This window comes from Amaranthus tricolor, chromosome 10 (genome assembly GCF_026212465.1).
Source record: "Amaranthus tricolor cultivar Red isolate AtriRed21 chromosome 10, ASM2621246v1, whole genome shotgun sequence".
Classification (NCBI taxonomy): Eukaryota; Viridiplantae; Streptophyta; class Magnoliopsida; order Caryophyllales; family Amaranthaceae; genus Amaranthus; species Amaranthus tricolor.
Genome location: NC_080056.1, coordinates 9,354,679 through 9,373,647, shown reverse-complemented (window position 1 = coordinate 9,373,647; position 18,969 = coordinate 9,354,679). Strand labels below are relative to the sequence as shown.

Below are 18,969 nucleotides of genomic sequence, written 5' to 3'. Positions count from 1 at the left end.
TATTTGTTGCAACAAACTTAAGTTATTCATAATACATTTTGTTTTACCATTTATTATTTTTATAATTTTATTGAAATTTTTTTTAAATATTATATATATATATATATATATATATATATATATATATATATATATATATATATATATATATATATATATATATATATATATATATATATATATATATAATACTAACAAATAACCTTCTTTATATAATCTTTAAAGTAAATAATCATTAAAATAAATACTATACAAGTATAAATTAATTCTAAATTTTTTTTCCAATCTCCGTGCATAGCACGGGTATCTAACTAGTAATTGTATGAATTTGAGTCTTTGGCATAATTGAACGTGATCTAATTAATCTCAAGCTTCTTCTCTATTGATTAATATCGGTTTAAGACTTTATTAGTATTAATCCTCAACCTTTTTTTATTGGCTAAACAAATAGGATTTTAACTTAAATATATCTTAATCCTAAATTAATCCTAATCTCAAACTTCCGTTTTATTGAAAAGGTTAATAAACATATTTAAACTAAGATTCATTAAGTATAGGTTTAATCATAGACCAAAATTTTACACAATTAATCAATAAAATATCATTTCATGCTTCGAATTAGGGTTTATCCTTTAACCCTAGAGAAGAAAACTACTCATTAGACATGGTGATGAACATGCAATTAATGATGAAAAAAACTTAATTGAAACACTACACATGAAAATCATGAATAATTCAAGAAAAAAAGACAAATAATGAAGTAGTAAATCAAAAATACTTACTAACGGAGAAGAACACAAATGTAAGTTGCAATAAAAATAAACATAACAATGGAGTTTTTCAACAATGAAAGCTCTAAAAAGGAAGAACAACAAAAGAGAGAATTCTAAAAAATAGCTAATAACGGATAATTAGAGCATTAGGGTATCTAGGACACTAAAAGCACAAAAAAATGAAGTTAACTAATGCATATTTATATTCTAAGGTTACTTGGGGAACAATCTCCCCAAAAATAACTAATTTCTTATAATAGAATAAAGCTAAAATAAATAAAACCGCTAAAATAGTGAAAGAAAACCGTCAAATGTGGATATCACTTATCAGCAGTTGGAGACGAGTTGTAGCTTGACTCGTCGCTTTGCTTCTGACTAACGAATTTTAAACAACCGTCATTTCTTGCTCGGTTGTCGGAATTGGACATATGATATACCGTTGAAAAGCTCTTGAAGTCTACTTTCCAATGCTGTAAACCTTGCATTAATGTGATCGTTCTATAAAAAGTCATGACCAAAAGAGTGAGCATATATTAAATTTCACCTCAAAACTTTTGCATTTTAAACAATTTTCAACTCTTTTGCCCATCTTCATTGTAAAACATCTTCAAACGAGCAATAATCTCCTCAGTGAACCCCATCATTATTAAAACCATAAGAATTATGCTTAAAACGATCAAAATTGCTCAAAATTAGCATGAATAACCAAAATAGGTAAAATAACATAAATCTTCAAAATAAGCATGAAATTACTAATAACAACCATCATCAAGGAGTTTAAAATGATATAAACAAGTGCTAATTTTCCAATGATTTTTAAGCTATGTTGAAAGTTAAGTTTTTTTAGAGATTAGTAGAGTAAAATTTAAAAATAACAAAATTTATTTTGAATAAAATAAGTACAATAAAATTTAAGGAAAATTGCATGAACATGACTTTGACCAAAAACATTTAATGGGTTGAACTTCATTAATACATACATTGGGACTAACTTTAAATTTAGTTTTCATCCACGTGCTTTTATTGCATGTTTACTTGATGTAATTGTACACATGGCCATTATTCAGACGTAGTTGTACACATGTGTACACGTGGCTGTACATGTGGTCATATACGTGGACTTGGCAAAAACTGACCCAACCTATTAATCCGATTTGAACCTAACTGAAATAAATGGATTTAAATTAAGACTTTTGAACCAATCAATTAATTGTATCGACACGACCTGATTTGTCTATTAAACGGATTAGGTTAAGGTTAAATGAACTTGATACTTTAAACAAACTTGTATAACTTATTTAATTAAATGAGTTAATCTTGAGTTTTAATAGATATAACCTAAACTTAATTCATTTAATACTTATCCATTGTTCATGACCCATAGTAATTAAATAAAAAATAAACAAATCATAAATCAAAAATACCTGATACCTGTCTGAACACCTACCTTGAACTACCACCTTGAACTATGACTTTTACTCTATTGACAGATCTAATAATAAATAAAATTATAATCAGGTATATCTTTGAAGTTGACCCTCATAATCTATCTATATGTCTATTTATATTCATACTTATATGATGAAATAATTTTGTGATATGTGTTGATAATGTTAGAAAAAAATTTTCCACACTCTTTCTATTCACATATATATATAATGCAATGTTTATTAGTCTATACTTTAAAATTCCTGTTAAATATCTATTATCATATAATAAAAGATCTTTTTATACCAAATTAATTTGGTTGAATTATAAATTGGAATTTTTTAATAATGTTTTTTGATAATTCATTTTGGTAATTTTTGTTCTAATTGATATAAATAGTGATAAATATTTTTATGTTTTGCTATTAGTTTTTTGTTATATTTTAATTTAAATTGTTTATTGAAGGATCATTTCATAAATAATCCTTTTAAAAACAAATTAATAGGACAAATTACTCCTTTCATTCCTTTAAATTTATTATATAGCATTCAAACAAATTCTACTTTAAATTGCCTAATATAGAAAATTTAAAAAGACAAAAGAATATTTTACTTTTAAGTAGAGATGTTCAAAACAAATTTAATATTTACTTGATATTGTAATCGAATTCGACTTGAATCCAACTTCCTAATAAACATAATACTATATAAAAACCAATATAAACATAAAATTTAATTTTAAATCGATCTAAAAACGCCAAATCCGATATGAATCATCTACATTTAAGCATGTAATTTAGAGTTTTGACTAGAAAGCATTAGTTAGGTAGTTGTTTGTAAATGGCGTGCAACTTGTTTAATAGGAGTACAGCATTAGTACGTTATGATGATTGCTACTTAAGCATTCTAACTTTCTAAGTGCTGAGGCTTTTTGGCTTTTAGCCTCAGCAAACCACTATAAAATTTATATATATTTGTGCCTCCTCTGAGGAGTGGACAAAAAAATTGCGCCCATTTATATTATCCAAAAATATAGATTTCTATAAAGAAAATGGTAAATAAGATACAATGCGCTTGGAGAGACACCTACTTACCAAACCTGAATAAAGTACTCACTATACGCTCAATGATCAAAGGCTTAATCTCAAGAACAAGTCTCATACAAACACCTAAAACATAATTTGAATATGTGCAAACCAAGAACAACAATCAATAAGCAAATAAGAATACAATCAAAACACACCAAGATTTAAGTGGCTCACCCCTAATTGGGCTACATCCACTGTCCTAGTCTAGATGTCTTTATTGCTTCTTTCAAAAGTCTACAATGGAGATGTACACTTTGATGATGATTACAATTGAGGAAGAAGAGAACAGAGAGTAGAGAGTGAAATATGTAGAGAGAGTGAGGGAATATGAAAGCAATGTAAAAATACTATGTGTTTAGTCCTATTTATAGTTTTAGGGTCTAACACTTACAAATGATCCTAAGACAAAACAAGAAACGAAACAGAATTAGCAAGAAAATAATCCAGCGCCTAAACCGAGTCGGCTTTCCTTTGGACAAGGGAAAGCGGACTCGGCTTTCTCTTCTGCCTCAAAATATCAACTCTTTAAAAAATGCATCATTGACTCAATTATTTGAAAGCTTAGAGTCAAGCGATACAATTCATTGGAACAGGGGAATATACTTCACTTATTTTCTTTTCATCCACTTTTAATAGGAAAATGAAATACTTTCTTTATTCTTATTTACTTATAACGTTGTCTTTTAACGAAAGTTTTTAAAAAAATATTACAAGTAATTTAAAATGAAGAAAATACATTTTATTAATTTCTTATGCAGTCACTAATTTTTAACTCAGCAATTTTGGCGGAGATCTCTACAAAACATAATACTAGCTCTCTTCAATAGTCATGGAGAGCATTGCATTGTATGTGAGAAATGAGGGCCCCAAAAGGGGAGAGTTTGAGAGAATCAAGCACTGGAATTTTATCAGAAATTGGTAGGTAAATTATCATATATTTTTTACACTTTTTTGCTATTTTGAAAAAGACTTTCTGACCAATCTTCAATGCAACCATATTAAAAGCTAGTAAAAAAAAAATCATATGGATTATTATTATTCTCAAAATAGACGGAATTTCTTAGTGTTTTCTGATAAATTTGTTGGTTAGTAATTCCGAGTAGCCTTCTAACTACTCTCAGGTCAATTGAAAATAAGAATAGTTTCAACAATAATAAAATTTCGTCTACATTTATCCTGACTAACCAAAACATTTGATATTGGCTTATACTTATTTTTACATACTGTTTTTGGTTGTCTTTTTGGTGTTTTGAGAACCAAAACCCTAGATTATTATCGACTTAGTTCTAACATCTCTAAATGTTTATGTACAATGTCTCTATTAAAAGAGTAAAAAAAATGGAAGGTAAAAAATTTATTTTTCTTTGTGGCGTAACAAATGTAAGTTCTACAAAATAAAAACTCAGCCAAACATAGTTAATTACAAGTCACTAATCACGTTATACTCCACTTTCTTGGTTGAAAAACCAATTAGTGATCATTAAAGTTGAACGATTTTATTTTTAAAAACAATTTTTTTCTAGTTTATATGTTTAAATAATAAATTTAGAAATTATTTTGAATTCAAAAGAAAACAAATTTTAAATAGGTAAATATAAAAATATTTAAAAAAAATATTTTAGATAAAATTTCAAAATGTTATTAATTTTACTGTCTAAATCTATGTCTTTGGTGCACAAAGAAAAATGTTTTAGAAAATATGTTAAAAGAGCAAAGATTCTGCATTATTTCGTTTGGGAATATAGGAAGAAGAGATTCCCTTTGTATTCTTTAGCAGCCTAAAAGCATTTATGTAATTATGTTCCTTTTTATTTATCATTTTAAATTAAAAAAAACATTTACGCCTTGTTCAAATGTTCACTGTTTTTTATAAGAGGCATAAGAGAATATCCGTTTTTTCTTTCTATTTAAGGAATAATTAATAACCCAATAAAATTAAATAAAACAAAGATACCTTAGATTTGTCTGATTCTCATAGTAAACTAGCTTAAGTTTCCGTATAAATTAATAACCCAATAAAATTAAATAAAAAATTATGTATTGGGTAAATAATTTTAAAAAAGAATGTCAGTAATTATGTTTTAATTTAAAAAAGTCATGTATTTGATAGATTTAATAACGATAGTATATACTTGCATTATTAATTGAAACTATTTTTTTATAGATATTTTTTGTACTAACAATTTCGTGCATTGCACGGATTTCTATTATAGTATATATTAATGTCAAAGAATAGTTTTATTTATATGCCGAGGAATATGTTGGTAAATATCAAAAAAAATAAAATATTTGCTGATTATTTGTTAAAATTTAATAGACATACATCTTATATCTTATTGTATAAATCTAATATTTTGTTACAATTTAATAGACATTTATCTTATATCTTATCTTGCCTTAAAAAATAATTATTTAAAAAATTACAAATTTAACTTTTTTTTATATAATTATATTATTTCAAGGATCTGATTTCATATTTAACTTTAGTAATTAAGCTCCTTATGATGTTATCTCATTATAAGAGGCTCTTATATAAAAACGTTCAACACCTTGAAACACACGTGAGCTTGAGCTTGAGCTTGATCCAGAGCTTTGCTACGGATTCGAAATTTGAAATTTTCAAAAATGAACCCTTCATCATAACTTAATTGATAACGATTGGAATAGGGAAATCGACTCCATAACGTCATATGGGTCACTAATATATGGGCCATATGGGTCACTAATATATGTGCCATATGGGTCACTAATATATGGGCCATATGGGTCACTAATATATGGGCCATATGGGTCACTAATATATGGGCCATATGGGTCATTAACGATTGGAACAGAGAAAATGAACCAAACCTCAGGGACGCTCATTAGCTTTTGCTAATTGTGTTACCAATATATGGCCTATTTTTCCCCTCAATTTTATTCTTTACTTTGCCCTTGCTCATAACTACGGAGTCTTTATTGCATTATTCATGGAAAAGGAAAACTTGTGAGGCAATTTTTGAGCATCTAAACCTTTATGCAACTGATAATTTATCGAACTCGATTTGACTACTATACAAAGCCTCGAAAGCGGACATTTTAACTCTTGAGATCAAACAAGTTCAGCCATAAAAAATTAAGGCTCATTACTTGCGTTACAAGCATACAACGCGCACTACATGCCAACCGATCAATCCTCCAAACTTTTGTACTCGATCAGATGAGTTAGAAAGATTTGTTTGACGTTGACCCTCAGTTCGGCAGCAGGAAAGCCTTTTACGTGATTGATGAGTCAGGACTTGATTGCAGATAAGTTCAACTTCAACTTGAGTTTACCGGCTTGCACGACTATCTCGTTTTTAGATGGTTCGACCTTAACAACTGTTGCTTTTGTCCCCAGGGAAGATATTTGCACAGTATCACCAACCTTCGGGATTGTAATCTTTCTCTCTGGGCATTCAATGACAGTAGCTTGTTAGGCTGTTTAAGACATCATGAATGAACTTCTAAACTTCGAATCATTCCCTCTTAACCCCCCAAAAATTCTCTTAACCATTTCTATTCAAATCTTAAAGTTAATAAAGGTAATTGTATTCTCAAATATCCTTCACTAGATGTTTGATCGGAGGACAAATGTGTAAAATGCAGCAGAGGTGTTAAGAGCGAGATGAACTTATATCGATGGTAAAAGTGAAGAGGAATGCTATATTTACGTAGAGGTTTAAATTGGGTATACCTGATGATGAATGCTTAGTTTCAACTGATGGAGCGCTTTGAGGTTCTGGGATGAGTGACTTAGCACTTGCTGCAGAATGCTGGCTTTTAACTGCCACGCTAGACTGATAAGTGTCTTCTTCGGCAGAATGGGAAACCTCACGCACAGACGCACGATATTCACGCATCTTCTTGTGAAGAATTGAGCGTGCCATAGAAGCAAAGTCTAATATTTGTCGAACCATTCCATATTTCATATCTGAACTATGCTCATCAAGCTTCCTCCGTGCACGCTGTAATTTTTCATGAAGTTCTCTGGAAAGCCTAAAAATAGTCACCGAAAGATGATAAAAAGAAATTAGTTTCACCAACTGCAATTCCAAATTTGCAATTACCCCTTACAACAGGCACACATACACAAAAGGGAAGGGAGAGACACACAGCAAGGTGAGGGGTAAAATATGAGCTTAAGAGTCGATTATTCTAAAGATCGATAAGTTTGTCCAGACAATTATATCCCTCAGAAAGCAAAAACAATGGGACGTAAAATTTACAGAGAAATTAAGACTTTTGAAGGGTCCCCACTCCCTCACTAAGGAGTAAGGACAGTCAAATCACCATTATAGGTACATGATTACTAACATGTATAGTATATAACATATCAAGCTGATTATTGAAGCTCCAAGATAGTCTAACACAATACTCATGTCCTTCATATGATCAAAGAATGCAATTAGAGTGCCAACTCTCAATGCATTCCCTACACATGCAATCAGCCATCACTTCAGTAGAGTAAGAATCATCTTACCAGCATCACATACCAAATGCAATTTACTGTCGGTAAAAAGGATCAAAATGTATTTTTAGTAAATTAAGAAATATAGCAAACAAAACATATGGTGACTCGGTCTAGAACCATGGCAATGTAAATCTTTATAGCACGAGTATCATGTCCGTTGTCCATAGTATGCATGCATACAGGTTGAATTTCCAGAGATCAAATCAGATAAGTAATTTATGGTGATATTCCTGGAGATTGATTCAAGTACTTGCACCAACATATAAAAATCACTTTTTCTAAAAGAGTGTTGCAATAATAAGCAGTAATTCAAAATTGAGAGGTTATCACCTCAAATAATGTCGAGACTCATCTACGTATTCTTCAATATCTAGCTTGAACTTTTCTAAATCAAATATGACCTGTACAAAAATATCAAAGCTTTGTTATATGAAACAATTGTTTCATCCAACACCAGTCAATTACAGTGAAGGTAGAAGGCCACAGGCCCACAACATGATATGATGATAGCAGTAGCAACAGAGTAAAAAGTACAAAACTATGGGTCATCCAAAAGATACTCAACATTGCATTGTAAGACTCTCAGAATGTAAAAACCATGGAGAGATCATTTGCAAATGCTGGTATGCATTAGCACATTGTGAACTATCAAACAGCAGAAAAATGAAGTACAGAAGAGAAGCTACAGATTCAAAATGTTTAAGAGATTAAGTCTATATAAGCTAAGAAAATACATATTACTGAAGCTTTCAATGATCTTAACACAAAAACTTCACAAACAAATCTTTTGTGCCGCACTTTTCAAAATTGATAAAGTAGTGGTCTTTGAGAAAAGTCGTTATTTCCATTTGGTTGGAAAGGGTGAACAACTCTAGGGATCTACAAGATCAAATTTCAAAAATATAGCAAGATAAATTCACAGTTAAGATTACTGTTTAGTAACCAAGTAAACCAAGTGGACGGAGTAAATATATGTCAGCAAATGAAGTGGTTAGTATAACCTTCTAACAAATTGATTAAAACATCACATGAAGCATTCAACATGCAAAAAAGAAAAAGAACAGGTGTCTGTGTAATAAGTTTCTACTTTCTCCAGAAAAGCTTCACAATCGCTAAAACGTGTCCATCTGCAGTTCTGCACGAAAAATCACAGTAAATTTGAAAGAGGAAATTGCAATTTATTATTTACCTCATCTATCTCTGCACTGGCTACTCCATATAGTAAACGGGCATTATTTATAATAACTTTCGGCAACTTGAGCCTTTCGGCTATATTTATAGCATTTGAACGTCCTGAAATTAAACATCAGAATAAACAAAACCAAAGATGAGTAGGAGCAAGTTAATGAGAAAAGCTAGCGAAGTCACAAAACCTTATCCAACAAAATCATGAATGTTTAAAAAGCCTTGATGATAACAAGACTAACAGAAAGCAAAAGATTCACTGGTTCCACCCATAAAGAAAAATGGCCATTCTTTCTTTTTCTTTCCTTGCAAAAAAAAAAGCCCAGACAAAGTATTTTTATTTTTGCTGAAATTTTGGAGATAGGAACCTGGAACTCCCCAAAGAATCTTGTAGGTTGGTTTTAAGTTGACTTCATCAAACTCCATGCATGCATTCTCAAATGCATCATTGCTGCCAAGAACACAATAACAAAAGAAAATGTCAAAGCTGCTAAAGGGGTAAAAAACTTTCCAGAAATACTGTGGAAAAGCAAGGTGCTATAGGAAAATACATCAATGACATAACCAGCCTAAGGTGAGATAGAATTGCGACTAGAGTTACTAAAATTGTATCAGTAGTTTAATTAGTCATATACCTGTACTTGAGGGTTTTAAGTTCACCATGATGAGTAGTGGCTACAGTTAGCAAAGCACCAGCTTCAGCAAATGACTCAAGAATAGACATGCCAAGTGCTGCTCCCTCTAAGGGATTAGTGCCAGCACCAACCTAGAATAGGTTTTCAAACAAACAGAAGTCAGTTTTAAAATGTATATATAGCATGAGAAAGCTGAATTTCTAGGCATTAAACAGATTAGTCCAGGAACAGATATCACTGTTAGGTTCAGGTTTCACCTGCACATATAAGCAAAACCAAATATACATACTACTACAATTATATTGCAAACAATGCATTAGGAGAGTAATGAAGAAAATAATCATTTAATTGAAAATCAAGTATACATACTTCATCCAAAAGCACCAGGGACTGACTTGTCGATCTAGCTTGTATATCCTGTGATTCATAAAGTAGAGTAGGTTAAACATTTGAAGTTCTCTTTTAACTAGCATTGGAACCAAATCAAGGATAAATCAAACCAGTGCACGAAACAAACACAGCAAAAATGGACTATGGTAAATAAGTTCATTAAATTATGTGCAATTCTAATTCATGTAAAGTTGCAAATGATATTTGCTATCAAGGGTCAATTGGAAACAACATTTTGTTTTTGCAAGGGTAAGGGTACATACATCTGAGCTCTTAAATTCTTCCTAGGTGGGTCTCACTTAATGGCATAGGGTAATAGCATGTTGTTTCTATTGATACAAGAATATTTTTCTGCACAGAATAATTTGACGTGGGTTATATACTTTTCACATGATGAACCAGGAGTACAGAACCTGCAAATTATGCAACCTTAGTTTCCATGAACTATAGAAACAAAAAGTGAAAACTCATTATTAATAAAAACGCGATAGCTCAATTTTTGAAAGAAACCTGACACTGTAAAGGCAAATCAGCAGACAAGTTGCACAGCATAGGAAAGAAAGTTTAGTTATATCTCAAGAAAAAAAATCCTCTCTTTAAACTAGATCCAATATCATCTGAGATCAGTACAATTGTCCACATAATAATAGCCATTTGTAAAGAAAGTATCAGGGAAATCACTTATACAGGCTTACTTCATAAAAATTTGAATGATCAAAGAGGAAAGCAAGATCATATCATCATTTCATTTATTCCAAAGGTTGCCAAATTCCTCAATACTCACACTGATTTGTCTGAGGTGTCCAGAGAAAGTTGATAAAGACTGAGATAATGATTGTTCGTCACCAATATCAGCAAAAATAGAATCAAACCACGGAACTTGAGCTGATTCAGCACATATAACATACAGGCCTGGAATAAGAGATGCAACTTTAGCATTTTAGTGACAGTAAACAGCAGGAAACTCACTGCAGAAATTCAAATCAGTTTAACATGCAACTGAATCCCGGCACATTTGCAGGATCTTTAAGACACCCAATAATTTAAAAAAAAAAAGATTTATTTCATTTTTACGTCCATATTTGATAGGGCCAAAGATTTATAGATCTTTGGTTTAAGATTATATTAAAATGGTTCAATAAATTACGTGAGCTTCTTATTATTGTGAAGTTGTGGATGATGCTTGGTACTAAGGGTCAATCGGAAACAACCTCTTTGTTATCACTAGCAAGGATAAGGTTGTAGATTGCATACACCCAAACCCTACCCCAAGAACAATCCCACCTACTTAGGAGCCTAGGTGTAGCCACTTAATTGCATTGGGGTAATGAAATTATATTAATGTCATTTCTGTAAGCAATTGTATAAACGATACACGAGACATCCAAACGCTATATAATTATGAAACCTACACAAATATAATGTAACAACAAAGTCTAAGATTAGTCTCCATCCTCATCACGTTTGAGCAGAAGCTGTAAGATATGTATATTTATTTCACAAAACTTGGAGAAAAGTCATACTTTGGAGCAGAGATGACCGAAAAAATAAAAATTAGAATACTACACCGGCTATCTTCAGAACATAAATGGAGGAGGCAGAGGGGACAGGCGAATCATGTTCATTAGGAGAATCATTATAATAAAATTCATCCATGCCTCGCTTATATTGGAGTTATAGGCAATGTCCTTGAATTTCTTGTTTCTATCTCTACCAAAATTTTCATTGTTCATAATACAATGCTTATCATCGTCAATAGAATGATCTAGAATCTCATCTCCGCTGATGGATGGCTAGTACTCAAGTCAAAATTTCTTATAAGCAGCCACAAGAGGATAATCCAGCTTTTGGCAGCATTGACACTGCCCATTTCCAATACTTAAGACATTAATACGTCTTGAATGCAAACTCATAACTCTCACATAAGTACATCTTGGATGCAGACACATGTACTTTGCATGTAACTAAAGTATTTACCAACGCCTCCGTACAACAGAAAGTTCAAGTTAAAATTGATCTAGAATACTTGATCACTAAATAAAAGAAATATATTCACATAGAATAACAAAAATATGTACTAACCTGCTTTAGCCATCATAGCAGCCAGTCCAACTGCTTTCAAGCAAATGGTTTTGCCGCCCGTATTAGGTCCAGTAATAAGAAGGACTCTTGTATTATTAGCAATCAGAATATCAGCTGGAACTGGGTGAGCCTGTTCCAGTTGATTGACCTAACAATTTGGAATTCATCAAACTAAGAAACATTTGGCTGATAGACAAACACAAGAAATTCTAAAAAAATTTTTAACACCACATTACCTTCTCTTGTAGTATTTCAATATCTAACTGTGTAACTTCTTCCTGACCTATATTTTTTCCATATAGTCTTCTTCTCCTGAAGTCCTATGGAAATTAGAGTTCGAGTCCCAGCTGATCAAGATGGTGTAAAGAACTAGATAAGCCCAGAAAGACATATATGAACCAAGTAACCTAGATAATAGACCTCGGTCCAACCAAGATTACAACTTATGACTAGCAAGAGTGTATAGCATAAATAAAGATATCTTTGGTAATAAACTATGCAAACAAGTATGACAAAGCAAGTGGCAACAATCATACAGCAATAGCATTAGCAGCATCCTTTTTGGCTTCAACAAGATAATGCCGGTGCTGTTGAAGTAAAAGAGGATGAAATGCCTTGGGCAAACAAAGCTTCCATTTCTTCTTGGTTTGAAATGCGAGCTTGACAGAATTACTTTTATCCATTAAGCCTTCTGAGGATAATGGAGTGTTCTGATCATCAAGTAAAAGCAACTCAGGACAGGTTCCTCCTAATGACAGGCCATAACTTGCCCTAGCATTTATCTACATTTCAGTGAGACACAGAGTATCAGATTTGTAAATTTTGGCATCAGTCCATTGACTATCACATGATACTATATAAACATAGAGGTTATAGAATGATTCAGATGATATAAAATACAATGCCTTCTCCTCAAATACCAAATATAAAATAGCTTAACAAGTTGAAATTTACGTGTTTGACAACTTGAGATTGTTAGTATTTCCACTACAATGATAAGATCGGAAATAAACAATTTCAAAACAAAACATTGAAATGTTTTTGATTTTTCAAGTAGCAGATAGACTTTCACTTCTAGCTATCAAATTTCCTTCAAAAGAAAAAATATATCAAATGTAGAAAACAAGTTTCTTTGAAGCCATAGAAAACTTGAAATGTCAAGATAATGGAGGGAGAGCAGGAAGCCCGTATTTTTTACTTACTACATCAAGTGCAATTACATCCTTCAACAATGAGTCAATGCTATCAAGGTCCAGCTTAATCTGCTCAAGATAAACAAAAGCTCCTTGTCATTGACTATTCATCCAGGTCAATCGAATATGACTAGAGTGGGATGATTCATAGCAGAGATCAGCTCTACCTTTTCTGTTAATTCTATAAGAATTTCTGCTTCTGCATCAGCTATGGATGCCTTTGCTCCAAGTAATTCATCATTCAAATGCACAGCAGAGACTGGTTCTATAGTGTTACCCATCCCAGCTCCACTATAACAACACAGACACAAAGTAACTGTCAAAATCTCAAAAGGGATAAATATTGAGCCTTGCGAAAACCAAATATAAACTACACTAAGAAAGCCGTTACATATATGTTTTTAAAGAAAAATAAGATCATAGCCTAAAATTTGTAATACCAAAACAATAAAATCTAGGAAACGTTATGTAACATGTGTTCCTAGCTGAATCCAAGTCTCTAGCTGCCCATTCCAGAACATATTTGCTTAAAAAGAAAAACCAAAAGTCAAAGTAAATGTACAAAGTGTGAAAGAAGCAGATACAAAGGATACTCCTATATTGAATGTGAATTTTAAACTTCAGAATTTATCTATCAGAGTATGAATATCTAAATCGAGGTGTCTCTCCATAGGAAAATCTTCTAGAAACACTAATTGAACTGAAACTGTTTCTACAGGATTTTTTCCCATCAATTTCAGTATTTTTTGGTGTTATCTTGTTTCCTGATATTTAGCTATTTCGTACTCATCAATGTCAAGAAACCTTGTTGTTCACAGGCTTGGAATATTTTGTTTCATAGACACTAATTCCTAAATAACTTCTTGATGGTTAAGCTTACACACTTATCCAACGTCTAGTACATTGCAAACATGCTTAACCGATAGAAAAACTCAAACTTTCCGAGAAAGTGACTGAACTTATAACTGGACTAAGAAATAGATGTATAACAAAAGATGCAAAAGTGTACATATGATCAAAAAAATCTAATGATCCAGCGAGGCCAAGTGTGCTCAGAAATTGAAGCAATGTATGAAACAAGGAGAAAATAACCAAATATGTATCATGTATGATATGGGCAACCTTAGATGCGTAAGTAATTCACCTCGAAAGCAGTAACCCCTTAAAACTAGTTACTTGATGTGCTCCTGATCTGATGCACCATCTCCCATCGACATTACTTGCCTCCTAAATTTCATTACATGTTAGTAAGAACTACAACAATTCCCATTCCCACCCCCCACCCCCCACCCCCAAAAAAAGGTTTAGCATAAGGTTGCTCACCAAGGAACTTGTATTATTTGTTTCATTAGCAATCAGAGAGTTCAATAACTGACGCAACTGCAAAAGAAAGCAGATAATTATGAGAATCCAAGCTCCTTGCAATAAACAACTGTCTAAACATATGGTACAATACCATCAAAAAATAAACTGCTGCAAAATGATGGAGCAAAGGCAAGTGGATAGTACAAGTGCACTCATGAAAATTCTAAACAAAGATAAAATGTCTATTAAGCTCCAAGGTATCCGATTAAAAAGATGTTGTCTAATGCATATAAACATATATAACTCCAATCAAGAGGAAATTCTAACCTTGTTCTCAAGGTCCAAAACCCGCCAGCGTGCTTGTTTAAGTTTTCCACTCTGATAGACAGAATGTTAACAAGATTAGAATATAAAAAGTAAACAGACAAAATAACTAGTCCTGAGTAACTTTAACTCAACTTAGCTGAAAAGAAATATAATTGTATGAAATTCAATGCAAATATACTCAATATCTTATACACTACAATATTCTCTTTTTATGAGGCCCAAACGGGAGAATTTATCCTGGAAGCGGAAGAACTTTTGAAATTGCGTGAAACCCTCACAAGGGTTTATGTACAAAGAACGGGCAAACCCTTATGGGTTGTATCCGAAGATATGGAAAGGGATGTTTTTATGTCAGCAACAGAAGCCCAAGCTCATGGAATTGTAGATCTTGTAGCGGTCGAATAAAAGGAATAAAAATAGTTTTAAACATTTGAAATTTTTTCTTGTTACTCGGTTTACCATTCTGTGTTTAATATTCCATTAACTATAAAAAAAATTCGGTTAGGATTGATCTAAACCAGCCCATTATGTATATGATTCAACATGCCAACTATTAAACAACTTATTAGAAACCCAAGACAGCCAATCAGAAATGTCACGAAATCCCCTACTCTTCGAGGATGCCCTCAACGTCGAGGAACATGTACTAGGGTGTATGTGTGACTCGTTTAGATTATGAGCTGGAACAAAAAAAAGCAAATGAAAGGAAAGAATTTTTCCAGTATTAATAATCAATACTGGTGAATGGTATAAAACTCCAGTCACTATCTAAAATGAAAAAAAAAAAAAAAAAAGTTCATCTATTGGGTATGAAATTTATGGTTTCTATTGGTATAAATCAGGTTTAAGATAAGAAAAAATTTCCCATTGGTAACGAACGTTATCCATTTAGCAGGGAATCTTATTTTAAAAGCAAAAAAATTCGGCTCCGATTCTTGCAAGAACGGACTAACAGGGTCAGGTATCCAGCAAACCTTCAAAATTAAATACCGTTACTATATAGGTGGATCTCGTTGTGAAAGACCTATTACTGGATAATTCATGGGTAGAGCCAAAAGGTTTGAACTGTACAAGTTATCAATAAGATTCCGGAAATGAAGGAAAGGGGCTCCGGTGTATAGAGAGGACCTCACCGTTTTAAAAGTAACCATAGAAACGAAGGAATCCACTATTTCTTTAATCATATATATTTAACTTGAATTCACATTTTTTTATTTACTTTTTTGATACATTGATAAATTTAACTCAATTCCCTATTTATTGAAAAATCCCCATTTTTGGCTCATTCTTCATTGGATCATATAGATCGATCTAGCTCTGATGGAATTTATATTCTGTTTACTAAATCACATAAAATTTGACACAAAAACTCCATATATGAATATATGAAATGTATGAAATACGTATGAACGGGGCAATAAATAAAAGATTCTACTCAAATTTGAAAATGCAACAGATACAAAAGGAAAGGAATTGATAAAACATTTATATAAAAAGAATTCTGCTACTTAAATACTTAAATTAGATTTTTCGATTTATATAATTTAGTTTAGTATAGAATATCAGTTCAATTTCGACTATTATTATGATATTCGATATTCCAATCTGATTGGATACCAAAAAATAAACAGATACAGAATTTGATCCCTTCGCCGAGATAAAGACAGAATAATCAGAAACAATATAGAGTTGATTTATTTAACCAATCTTTTGACCCTTTCTTTTGTATTGTATGGTTACAAAAAGGATTTGCGGAGAAAAGAGATATTTTTTCCCTATTTAGTACTATTTTGTAGAATTCGTAAAATATGATTGTATTGTAAATCGGGTTATGTTTATTATATTAAATAGTCAATTTTCACACGTGCGGATATCTATATATCATATATAAGATACTCGACGGTCTGTGTAATTTTTGTTCTTGTTCCGGGGTTTACATATACTCATAATTTTTATTATATTTGACATTAAAAACACATTATATGGTTGCATTTTACAAGTGAAGTTCCGAGATTATTTTCTCCCATGTTCTAATAAAAAAAATTATGAGACTACTACTCAATCATGAGATCAAAACAAACAATACATCTTAAGCATAATAAAGGAAGTATCGAATTGCTGACATCAGATTTTCATTTGTGAGCGACATACCGCTGAGTCTTTAATAGAGCCATCGTCATCAACAACTTGAAGTATTGCCCTTACTAATGATTTATTGGTGACCCAGTCCAAGATCTGCCAGTGATTGAAGGAAAACATGGAAAGAAAGATAGCATTAGAGATTATCCATTCAAAATTTTGGGTGAAATAATTGCTCTAGTTTACATAAGGTTCCCCATAACTTTACCAAGTCAGCCAAGGGCAAGAAACGGTCAAGCAAATCTGCATTTTCTTTGATGGCTGCTTTAATACTTGACTGCAAAGCCTCAGCAAACTGTAGCAAAGCTGCAACTGAAATAGCTTCTTGTCCTGTCACCGGCGAGGCCCTCCGAGCATGGTCTACAGCAGACCGCACCTGTAAATTCCATAAAACGTGTAAGCTTGATTCATTTTGCTTTCTAACTCTCATAAAGACGTGCCATATCAGTTTGTCACCCGTATACCATTTGCCTTACACATTTCACTCTATTTACACCACTACTCTACCGTCTTAGGTTTAAAAAATGAAACATACGGCTATGATTCAAACCTTTGGGATATCTCATTACTCATCAGTACTCACTTACAACATAAATTACATTCGAAAATTGCAGAATTGTTTGTCTAGTATGTTTAACATAAATTTTGAACTTACTCATGCTTGAACCCAACAAAAAAGAGAGCTTTAATTAGCCGAAAGCCAGTATCCAGTAATTTAGAATCAGAGCACTTCGAACCTTCAAAATAAAACTCAAATGCAACCTCTCCATGACAGTTGGGAGGAAAAACTGAATCCCAACATACACAAATAATTAACACATTGTCCCAAAACTCCCAATTATCTCATGTTATGACATAATTCCATTTTTATAGAGAAGTGTACAGTATTACTTCTACATGGAAGCCGATCTGTGAGAGTTGTACCTAACACAAAGGATCAAATCTCGATTCTCGTCTACACTACTCTGCCCATTCTGGCAGTCTGTACCGAATATACAAACTATTAAAAAAGTAATATTTAAGGAAAATTGTGACACGTGACAACATTTTTGCACATGTTAATTCTTAAATAAAACTCCCTCTGTCCTTATGAAATTGCAACAAGGAAGATAGGCACATAGTTTAAGGATTGATGGGAACATTGAATTGTGTGAAAGGTAGTAAAAGAGAGAAAATTGTGTGCGTGAGAATTTAAAAAGTGGTTAAAAACATTTCCATAAACAGAAACGTGGGATTGTAAAATGAACCGACTAAAAGGAGAGTGTGGCAATTTCAGAGGGACGTAGATATTAATTAGCATAAAGTATTGAACTAACAGATCTCATCTACACCATTTCCTATAAATCTCACATATTTGATGATGATTAAATAATCAAATAAGAATAATTTGCGAATTACAAACTTAACGTTCTAGTCTACACCATTCAGGCTAAATCACATAATTTTGACCATTTTGGTGGTCGGAAGTGGAGTATGTTATTTGGCCTGAACACTGTAGAGTTTAATACTTTGGTGGCTGTAATTCGAAAAAAACAAACATTAATGCTGTAATTTACAAATTATTCAAATAAATAAGTACTATCAATTTCATATAATATTTTAAATAATTTCACTTCACAAATCACAATAACAATAACAATACTACTAACAATCTTAAATAGCAGTACAAGACTAAAAATTCAAAAAAAGAAACACAAACCATAAACACATCAATGGAAGAAAAATCCATGATAGCATTATTGAACTTGCGAATTTCCACTGCTGCATTAGTCTCTCTTAACAACCTCAAGCTTTCCTCGTACGTTTGATCAAGCGATGCCAATTGCTCCTTCAAAACCCAAAGAAACATCAATCAAAATCCCTAAATCTTCAATTCAACAAATTGAAAACAAAAAAAAAATAAAGTGAAGTAAAAGTTGATTACCTTAGAGGC

At 31.9% G+C, this 18,969-nt stretch overlaps 1 protein-coding gene across 1 annotated transcript in view; it reads right to left on the bottom strand.

Moving 5' to 3' along the window:
- Positions 1 to 6,222: 6,222 nt before the first annotated feature.
- The window catches only part of LOC130825331 (uncharacterized), a 13,120-nt gene continuing 373 nt past the window's right edge, over positions 6,223 to 18,969 (bottom strand). Inside the window, exons 1-20 of the mRNA XM_057690501.1 lie at positions 18,961 to 18,969; positions 18,736 to 18,864; positions 17,245 to 17,412; positions 17,049 to 17,132; positions 14,898 to 14,948; positions 14,589 to 14,645; positions 14,410 to 14,492; positions 13,433 to 13,556; positions 13,275 to 13,334; positions 12,609 to 12,854; positions 12,309 to 12,392; positions 12,073 to 12,220; positions 10,775 to 10,902; positions 9,970 to 10,017; positions 9,601 to 9,731; positions 9,334 to 9,416; positions 8,970 to 9,073; positions 8,111 to 8,181; positions 7,004 to 7,305; positions 6,223 to 6,717 (exon numbers count right to left, since the gene is read on the bottom strand). The exon at positions 18,961 to 18,969 is cut by the window's right edge and continues 373 nt beyond it. Coding sequence (XP_057546484.1) covers positions 6,560 to 6,717; positions 7,004 to 7,305; positions 8,111 to 8,181; positions 8,970 to 9,073; positions 9,334 to 9,416; positions 9,601 to 9,731; positions 9,970 to 10,017; positions 10,775 to 10,902; positions 12,073 to 12,220; positions 12,309 to 12,392; positions 12,609 to 12,854; positions 13,275 to 13,334; positions 13,433 to 13,556; positions 14,410 to 14,492; positions 14,589 to 14,645; positions 14,898 to 14,948; positions 17,049 to 17,132; positions 17,245 to 17,412; positions 18,736 to 18,864; positions 18,961 to 18,969 — 2,268 coding nt within the window. The 3' untranslated portion in view covers positions 6,223 to 6,559. The remainder of the gene's footprint in view (positions 6,718 to 7,003; positions 7,306 to 8,110; positions 8,182 to 8,969; positions 9,074 to 9,333; positions 9,417 to 9,600; positions 9,732 to 9,969; positions 10,018 to 10,774; positions 10,903 to 12,072; positions 12,221 to 12,308; positions 12,393 to 12,608; positions 12,855 to 13,274; positions 13,335 to 13,432; positions 13,557 to 14,409; positions 14,493 to 14,588; positions 14,646 to 14,897; positions 14,949 to 17,048; positions 17,133 to 17,244; positions 17,413 to 18,735; positions 18,865 to 18,960) is intronic.